Genomic DNA, 10,000 nt, shown 5'->3' with positions numbered 1-10,000 from the left:
ATCCAAGAAAGCAAGCTCAAGACAACGGATAAGCTCCCAAGAATTCGGAACTACACCGCTATTTGCAGAGATCGAATGGTCCAAGGGTTACAGAGGGGAGGAGGAGTGGTGACTTTCATCCGAACCCTAATCCCGTACCGCCTCGGAGATACGGCCTTGCGAGACCTTAACCCAGGAACGGACGGACTAACGGTTGAAATCCCTGCAGGAAAGGGCCCAGCCCTAAAAATCTCCAATGTCTACGTGCCACCAGTCCAGTCATCAGCTTGGCCGGATGAAGCAAACAGGTGCACGGATCTGAAGATCGAGCTTGGTGGGAACGAGATCCTCCTGGGAGACTTCAATGCCCATGAGATGCTCTGGGATACTAATGCCCGCCAGGATGAAAGAGGTCGCAATCTCACAGAAAGCCTCCTGGACGTAGGGGAGGTACCGATCAATGACGGAAGGCACACAAGGGTGGACCCTGGGAACGGCAGCAAATCAGCCCCAGACATCACCATCGTCCCTGAAGCGCGCCAACAACATTTCTCCTGGACAACCCTCGAGACACTTGCCTCCGACCACCTCCCATCCCCCTGACAGTAACTCACTCAGTGCCGGCCAGAGTGCAAGAGGGCAGACTAGTGTGGAACTGGAAAGGAGCAAACTGGATAGGATTCACAGACGCAATTGAGGAGAAACTAAGGAACTACCTCGAGCACACCTCCGTCAAACAAGACGCACAGCGGCTGGAAACAGCCATCCTGGAGGCGGCGTATGCTAACATCGGCCTGAAGAAGGTTGGACAAGGCGGTGGACCATGGATGGGAGCCGAAGTAGATGGAGCAATCCGTCGCCGCGACGCCCTGAAACGAGACCGGCATCTCCATTCTGATGAATACCACCTAGCCAAAAACGATGTCGCAGTGAAAATACGCGAGAGGAAACTAGGAATCTGGAATCGCAAAGTCTTGGAGGCAAAGGGGACAGCAGACAAGTGGAGCCTACTTCGAAATCTGGAAGAGGGACAGGGGGAGTCGAAAGACAAGATCCTTATGGTTGACGGGCAACCCCGGTCTCGGCTCTGAGCAAAGCAAATGCCTTCAAAGGCGCGTATCAGGCCGCTAGCAAGCTCGACATCCGAAAGGAAGACAGATGGGCGAAAAGAGCAACCAACATCGAGCTCCGGAAACCAACTGCAGAAAATGTCTTGAGCGCAGCCCTCATGATGAAGGACCTGCACACTGCAATAGCGATGCTGAATCCGTCCAAATCACCGGGCCCGGACCAGATGCACCCCAAATTCCTCCACCATCTTGGACCCACAGCGTCAAACATTCTCCTCCAAACCTTCAATAAGTCGTGGTCAGAGTCCAACACACCGCAGGCCTGGAGAACGGCGGACATCCGACCAATCCTCAAACGGGGGAAAGACCCGCAGGCCGTGTCATCGTACAGACCAATCAGCCTAACCTCAGCAATGGGAAAGGTTATGGAACGTATGGTGACTAACAGATTGATCTACCACCTGGAAAGAGAAGGGCTCCTGACACCAGAGCAATCCGGTTTCCGGCCGCAAAGGAGCACTGAAGACCAACTCCTACGACTTTCACAAACAATCAGCGACGGTTTCCAGGCCAAGCCAATGCAAAGAACGATGCTGGCGCTGTTCAATTTCAGCAAGGCATATGACAAGGTTTGGCGGGATGCCCTACTCTGGAAAATGATCCAAGTGGGGCTACCACACACCGTTGTCAGGTGGGTGCAGAGCTGGCTATCCAACCGAGTCAACTTTGTCACATTCGGCGGACAGAGAAGTAAGATTGGGATCTTTCGCCAGGGGGTACCACAAGGGTCGGTCATCTCGCCAATACTCTTCTTGATATACGTGAATGACCTCACGAAGACCCTGCCCAGTGGCGTACACAGCAGCCTCTTTGCAGATGACGTGGCATGTTACACCCAAGCGCCGCAACTGGAGACTGCCCAAGAACAACTTCAAACTGCGATAGATGCCATAGTCGGGTGGAGCAAGAGGTGGAAACTTACCTTAAATGTATCCAAGTGTGAGTGTACTTTCTTCTCCACAAACTCACACGAGGCGAAGTGGCAGCCTACGCTGAGCATCCTTCAACAACCGATGCACCACAATCCAACACCCACATTCCTCGGAGTCACCTATGATCGTCAACTGACCTTCACCAAATATACCGAAACAGTCGCGCGCAAAATGGCGACCAGAGCTCGGGCAATCCGCAAACTAGCACACACTGACTGGGGCTATGACAAGGCAACCCTTCGGAACACCTACATTGCCACAGTCAGTACGGTAGCAGAGTACGCGGCGCCAGCCTGGATCCCCTGGATCTCCCCCACCAACCTGGAGAAGCTTGAAACCTCGCAAAGATATGCTGCTCGAGCCATAACTGGCCTTCTGAAGACGACACCATCTGATGCAGTCATCATTGAGAGTTATCTGCCGTCTATCAAAACACGAGCCACTCAGCTAGCAATCTACGCATACGACAAGTCTCTACACGTTCCAGACGACAACCCGCGACGACTGGTGGCGGAGAGGCACCCGACAAGGCGAACTAAGAAGACCGACTGGCGCGACCACGCACGCGACAGATGGGCGACGGTGTTCGTCAATGCACAGGGTGACCAGGACCCTTTTCCCCAACTGAGAGCACCATGGGAAGAGTCCACCGCCATGACCTTTGCCAAAGCGGCTGAAGGCAGATACCAGCAACCCGAAGACAACTACGCAGCCACCGTCAGCGCTCTCAACAAAGATGCAGACGTCTTCCAACTGACCTGCTTCACTGACGGCTTGGCGCGAACTGGTAATACTGCCGGAGGTGCCGGAGTCCTGATGATTCACAGGGAATCAGGGGAAACGTGGGAGCAAAGCCTACCCGCTGGAAGCTGGACCTCCTCCTTCCAAGCTGAGATGATTGCGACCGAAGCGGCGCTAAAGATGGCCACCGAAAGGTGTGAGCCAGGGGCCCCAATCCGCTTGGTGACAGACAGCCTCTCCTCCCATCAGAGGCTGCAGACCATGGAACATGAGTTCAAACTGAAAACCACCACCGAGGCCTCAATCAGAGAACTCCTGACTACCCTCGAAGATAAACAAGTGGCGGTGGAAGTACTATGGGTCCCAAGCCACTGCGGTGTCCCGGGCAATGAGAGCGCCGACCAACTAGCCGCTGCAGGAGGCGGCATGGAACAAGGCGGTGCACCACGACACTTTGCGACAGCAAAAGCTGCCATCCGGCAAGCGACACGAAGCCACCACATCCACGCCGACAAACGAAAGAACCTCTACGCCAGGGGTCTCAAACTCAATTTACCTGGGGGCCGCTAGAGGCCAAGTCTGGGTGAGACTGGGCCGCATCAGGATTTCCACAAGAAAAGCGCTGATAAAACATTCCAACGTTATCAAATATCTTTATTTATTTACAAAAAATAATGAATTAGATCAATTAACTTAAAGATGAATAAAAAATCAATCAATCAGTAATACAAAAATAAAATAATAATAATGAGAGATATACACTGGCTGCCCAAGTAGAGAAAATGAATTATTTTTATTCCGTTTCAAATGTCTGTATTAACAGCTCTTTAACCTTTAACTTTCTGAACTTGAATGGAACATTGAACATAAAATATTCTGAACACGGCTTCTCTTGCTTACTCCTTGCTGCTAGAGACCTGGCAGCGCTTCTTCTCACATAGTCACATTTGGCTTGAGGGAGGAAGCAGTGGAGACCCTCAGTAGAGCTTGAAGATGCTCATCAGTAAGTCTGGACCTGTACTTGGACTTATTGAAGTTCAAGGTGGAGAAGAGCTTCTCACACAAGTATGTGCTCCCAAAAAGGCACATGGTCCGCTTGAACCTTCGGGAAAGTTCAGGGAAGCTGGGGGTCAACTCTCTCAAAAATTGCCCAAGCTTGTCTGCTTCTCCACTCACCTCCCTGAACTTGGCTTTGAGTGCAGAGTTGCACTGCAGGTCAATGAGCTCCATTTGAAGCTCAGGAGGGGCATCTTGCACATCAAAGGAGAAGGGGTCCGCAAAAATTTGAAATGTGGCTTTGTGTGTCTTGAAGTCTGCAAATCTGTGATCAAATTCCTCCTGTAGCTTCGAAATGGCCTACACATACTTCTCACCACTGAATGGTGTGCCTGCATCCACGAGAGCCTTGCATGCTGGGAAATGGCAAAGGTTTGTCTGAGAGAGCTGGGCTTTCCATAACACAAGTTTAGTGCAGAATGCTCTCACGTTGTCATAGGCAGCACTGACAAGTTGCCCCTGGCCTTGTAGCTTCTTGTTCAGTACATTAAGCTCATGTGTGATATCAACAAGAAAAGCCAAGTCCATGAGCCATTTGGGATCACTTAGCACAGGATCAATCAACTCACAAACGGCGTAGCTAGCTTTGACTGCTGCATTACTGTCTTTGGTAGCCTTCTTGAAGAGATCCTGTTGCCTCAGAAGACGTGTTTTAAGACTGGCAACCTGGTTGGCTCTCTCATCTCCCTGGTATTTTTCGTACCCCTCAGCATGTCTCGTAGTACAATTACGTTTCAAATTGTATTCCTTGTGCACCGCAACTTTTTCAGTGTAAATGAGACACGTCGGGGTGCCCCTGTGTTCAACAAAGAAATATTGCACTCCCCACTTTTCTTGAAACTGTCTGTGCTCATCACCGACCTTTCTCTTCACGGCAGGCTTTGAAAGAGACATCTCTGGGGCTCTGTAATTATTACAGTGTAATATGTTTTTCCACTTGGAATGAGTCTCGGGTTGATCTTTCACTTTCAGTCGCGCGGGTTTGTGGCGCATGCGCCCTTTCGCTCTCCGTTTCTCCGTTTCACTCGCGGAGATGGCTACACTGACACAGGCTGGATCACGGATCATAGCGTCTCATTCAGTTCTATGCTGAGAGCAGCGGAGGAGTGTGCGCGCCGAGCGGAGTGATCAGCTTCACGGCTTCTCCTTCGCCCAGCTGATTGGAGGAATGAATGAGTGAGTGAGCGAGGCACTGGACAGCCCGGCCGATGTCCCGCCCTCCAGAGCCGTATACCTCACCGTGATTGGTTCATTCAGCTCCGAACACAACAAGTGTCATTCATATCAATCTTGCGGGCCGCACAAACATTAATCTTTCATATTAAGACGGGGGCCGCAAATTATCGTCCCGAGGGCCGCAGTTGGCCCGCGGGCCGCGAGTTTGAGACCCCTGTTGTAGATCATCCGTCTGGCCTGGAACTTGTTGTCCTGTTCAGTCCATAGTTATGAAGACAATTGACTGGCCCCGACAGGAAGACTGGGGGAAAGTGCACTCGGTCCAAACAGTATGGCACAATTTAAATTATAGCTTCATTACCTATTAATTCCAAATGAACAAAGAACTGAATGACAAGCCTTGCATTTTACATTTTTTATAGATCTAAAACCATGTTTATTTTTGCTTTTTTCTTACTGAGGGAAGATGTCTTTTAATCATTTAATTTCAAAAGGAAACGAAATATGTTTTTATGTTCAAAATTAAAGTGGAAAACAGAAAACATTTTTATATAGTTATTTTTACATTTTACTAAATACTCATTTAACTAAAACACAAAAAGAAAAAATAAGGATGAAAAAATTGCAAATATTCGTTAAAAATGGGAAAATCAAGAAATATGATTCACATCTAGTGGTTGGTCCAGATTGAGGGAAACATTTCCTTTTGGGTTTAAGACACCTTTGAGAAATTGCAAATTTTCTGATATAATTTCTGCGCTTCTTCGATAACTTGTGATTGACAGTGTCTTAATTATTGTGTATAATGTCCACGAATACTGAAATTAAAATTAAACAAATTTTCTCCTGACCACGAGGGAGCGTTACCTAAATAAGAGACTGATTCCTGCGAGTTCAAACCGTTTCATTGAAGAACTACTTCTCCCGTGATGCCAATCGGCGAAACAGCAACAGCTCCATTATCAATGACGATTTTTCTCTGCGCATGCGCGTTTTGCGACGCCTCCTTTTGAGACGCAATCTTCAAGTTATTTGTTTAATTTAATTTTCAATTTAATTAAAACCCGCGCAAACATTTATTGCTCAAACCACACGTCAGAACATTTGAAGATTAATTATTTCCTATTTCCGACTCTCTTACATTTATAAATCGAAGGAAGTGACGCAACCACCGCGCGTGCGCAGTTTTCGCCACCTAGCTTAACCTATGGGTCCCCGACGTGTCTAGCATAAGCTACTTTATGACCTTAAATATCAGCCAAAATCATTTTCAAGGCCTCGTTGAAGTTTTGCGGCCTACTTTAGCTCAGCCTGTTAGCATATATAAAAGGATCAACTCTTAAAGTCGTCGAAGAACTTTGAAGCTTTGCGCCCTCTTTAACTTAGCCTAGTTAGCAGCTATCAATGGCGTCTCCATCAGAATTTACGTGTGGGAAAAGAGCAGCAAAGTTCCACGAGGAAAACTCGACATTTTGCAAAATAATCCATGCAAAAGTTGTCCTTCACAGAATGGAAGGTGGGTCCATTTTTATATCTATATATTCCCTTCATCATTAAGGCTTAATGGTAATTGTAGAAGTGCTTTTTTGTGCGCTGCAATTGCATATTCAAGTACAGTAATCCCTCAGCATTTCACTACATCACGGATTTTTCTGGGGAAAATGTTTATTTTTTAAATAAATTTTCAAGCGGAAGCAACTCCCATGTCTTCCGCTTGCTACTAGGACTCAGCACTGGAATTTTTTTTTAAATTATAAATTCATAAAAATGTGAAAACCGGCCCAGAGGAGCGAGTGGTTAGCGCATCGGCCTCACAGCTCTCGGGTCCTAGGTTCAAATCCAGGTCAAGTCCACCTGTGTGGAGTTTGCATGTTCTTTCCAGGCCTGTGTGGGTTTCCTCCAGGTACTCCGGTTTCCTCCCACACTCCAAAGACTTGCATAGTAAGGCTTTTTTTAATAATAAAAAAGACCATGTATAGTAAAGTATCAGTTTCTTTAAAAAATGACCATTTATAGAAAGGCTTTTTTTTAAATTAAAAAAATTACCTTTTTATTTTGACGCGTGCGGGTTTTCTCCAGGTACTCCGGCTTCCTCCCACATTGTAAAGACATGGTAGGCTGATTGGACACACTAAATTGCTCCTAAGTATGAGCGTGAATGGTTGTCTGTCTTGTTGTGCCCTGCGATTGGCTGGCCAACAATTCTGGGTATCCGCCCCCCCCCCCCCCCCCCCCCCGCCTCTGGCCCAAAGTTAGCTGGGATAGGCTCCAGCGCCCCCCCACCCCGACTCTGATGAGGATAAAGCGGTTCAGAAAATGAGATGAGATTAAAGAATCCTTTGGGTTTAATAAAACAAAACATTTTTAAACATTGAAATGTGTAGGTGTGCTCTTAATTGTACTTTAATTTTGAAGGTGAACTCTGTTTTCCTCAAACTGTTGATTACAATGTGGGTCACCCGCAAGTGCTTTAATTATTACGTAAATAATTGAACATTTGCTGTGGCAGCCAGCATATTACAGGAATACATTGACATACGAGTGTCCCAATTTACGGGAAATTTGGGAAACGAGCTAAATTCCAAGCATTTTTTTTCCTTGAGATATGAGACAAATTGGAGATACGAGCTAAATTCCGAGCATTTTTTTTCCTTGAGATATGAGACAAATTGGAGATACGAGCTTATTGAGATGGTTCTGGGTGGTCAAATATGTGTGGATGTGTATAGTCATTTGAGTTGATTTCAGTTAAATTTCAAGTTAATGTCATTTTACGAGCCTAGCCACCGCCGATATAAGTATAAGACTTTACATTCCCAGTCTAACCACCACCGGTATAAGTATAAGACTTTACATTCCCAGTCTAACCTAAAGGACTTCTCGTTAGATAGACAGATTATGAAACATATCATTTATTTTTGTGTCTTTGCAGGTTTCAGAGAATATCTTGGTCCTGATGGGAAAAAATCTGCTGGCCTTAAAAAGGAACTCGAGCTCCCCCAAATCAAAGGGGAGGAGCCAGAGTTCTCTCAACAACAAATGAGAGACGAGCGACTTCCAATCAAGGAGGAAGATGATGTCACCTGGTCACTTGGTGAATTCCTGAAGAGAGAAGAGGATCTGGGCGTGACCAGCAGAGGGGCGGAGCCTGCACACACCTTAAAGTTACCCCAAATTAAAGAGGAGGAGCCAGAGTTCCCTCAACAGCAAATCAAAAAGGAGGAAGAAGATGTCACCGTGTCAACTGGTGAGCCTTTCAAGAGTGAAGATGATCTGGGCGTGGCCGGCAGAGGGGCGGAGACTCCGAACGGCAGCTCAGCAGAAGAGCAAGCAGACAATTTAATTGCTCCGTTATCAGATACCGAAGACTTGCTTTATGACAATGAAGGTCTTCAGGACGGCAAACTCTGGAAATGCTCTCAGTGTGGAAAAACCTTTGGGAAAAAGTCTACTTTGAAAGCACATATGAGGAGCCACACTGGGGAGAAACCCTTATCATGTACAGTTTGTGGTAAAACATTTACACACAAGGGAAACTTAATTAGTCATGCAAGAACACACACAGGTGACAAACCATTTTCGTGTACAGTTTGTGGTAAAAGATTTAAAGAGAAAGGGATCTTAAAAAAACACACAAGAACCCACACTGGTGAAAAACCATTTTCGTGTTCAGTTTGCGGTAAAAGATTTACAGAGAAAGGAAGCTTAAAAATACACACAAGAACCCACACTGGTGAAAAACCATTTTCGTGTTCAGTTTGTGGTCAAACATTCACACAGAAGGATCACTTAATTAGTCATGCAAGAACACACACAGGTGACAAACCATTTTCGTGTTCAGTTTGTGGTCAAAGATTTACAGAGAAAGGAAGCTTAAAAATACACACAAGAACCCACACTGGTGAAAAACCATTTTCGTGTTCAGTTTGCGGTAAAAGATTTACAGAGAAAGGAAGCTTAAAAATACACACAAGAACCCACACTGGTGAAAAACCATTTTCGTGTTCAGTTTGTGGTCAAAGATTTACACACAAGCAAACCTTAAAAATGCACACAAGAACCCACACAGGTGAAGAACCATTTGCGTGTTCAGTTTGCGGTAAAGCCTTTTCTCTACAGCATAACTTAAAAATACACACAAGAACACACACTGGTGAAAAACCATTTTCGTGTTCAGTTTGCGGTAAAAGATTTACAGAGAAAGGAAGCTTAAAAATACAGACAAGAACCCACACTGGTGAAAAACCATTTTCGTGTTCAGTTTGCGGTAAAAGATTTACAGAGAAAGGAAGCTTAAAAATACACACAAGAACCCACACAGGTGAAGAACCATTCTCGTGTTCAGTTTGCGGTAAAGCCTTTTCTCTACAGTATAACTTAAAAATACACACAAGAACACACACTGGTGAAAAACCATTTTTGTGTTCACTTTGTGGTCAAACATTCACACGGAAGGATCACTTAATTAGTCATGCAAGAACACACACAGGTGACAAACCATTTTCGTGTTCAGTTTGTGGTAAAAGATTTAAAGAGAAAAGAAGCTTAAAAAAACACACAAGAACCCACACTGGTGAAAAACCATTTTCGTGTGCAGTTTGTGGTAAAGCCTTTTCTCATGAGACAGTTTTACAAATACACACAAGAACCCACACTGGTGAAAAACCATTTGCGTGTTCAGTTTGTGGTCAAACATTCACACAGAAGGGAAACTTAACAGTTCATGCAAGAACACACACTGGTGAGAAAACATTTTCGTGTTCAGTTTGTGGTCAAAGATTCACACGGAAGGGAAGCTTAATTAGTCATGCAAGAACACACACAGTTTAAAAACCATTCTCGTGTGCAGTTTGCGGTAAAGCCTTTTCTCAAATGCAAGATTTCCAAAAACAAGTATCCACGCTGGGGAAAAACCATTTTCGTGTTCAGTTTGTGGTAAAACATTTACAGATAAGGGAACGATAAAAACCCACATAAGAACCCACA

The 10,000-nt window shown here is 45.8% G+C and overlaps 2 protein-coding genes across 2 annotated transcripts in view; both read left to right on the top strand.

Moving 5' to 3' along the window:
* Positions 1 to 10,000, top strand: part of LOC144065871 (uncharacterized) — a 120,575-nt gene that overhangs the window by 42,867 nt on the left and 67,708 nt on the right. The gene's annotated exons all lie outside the window — the stretch shown is intronic.
* The window catches only part of LOC144065890 (uncharacterized), a 4,616-nt gene continuing 901 nt past the window's right edge, over positions 6,286 to 10,000 (top strand). The window contains exons 1-2 of the mRNA XM_077589117.1: positions 6,286 to 6,530; positions 7,947 to 10,000. The exon at positions 7,947 to 10,000 is cut by the window's right edge and continues 901 nt beyond it. Of these exons, the coding sequence (XP_077445243.1) occupies positions 6,419 to 6,530; positions 7,947 to 9,844 (2,010 nt within the window). The 5' untranslated portion in view covers positions 6,286 to 6,418 and the 3' untranslated portion in view covers positions 9,845 to 10,000. The remainder of the gene's footprint in view (positions 6,531 to 7,946) is intronic.

Source organism: Stigmatopora argus, chromosome 20, assembly GCF_051989625.1.
Source record: "Stigmatopora argus isolate UIUO_Sarg chromosome 20, RoL_Sarg_1.0, whole genome shotgun sequence".
Lineage (NCBI taxonomy): Eukaryota > Metazoa > Chordata > Actinopteri > Syngnathiformes > Syngnathidae > Stigmatopora > Stigmatopora argus.
Note: the sequence above shows the minus strand (reverse complement) of the source record. Positions and strands in the feature narration are given on the sequence as shown.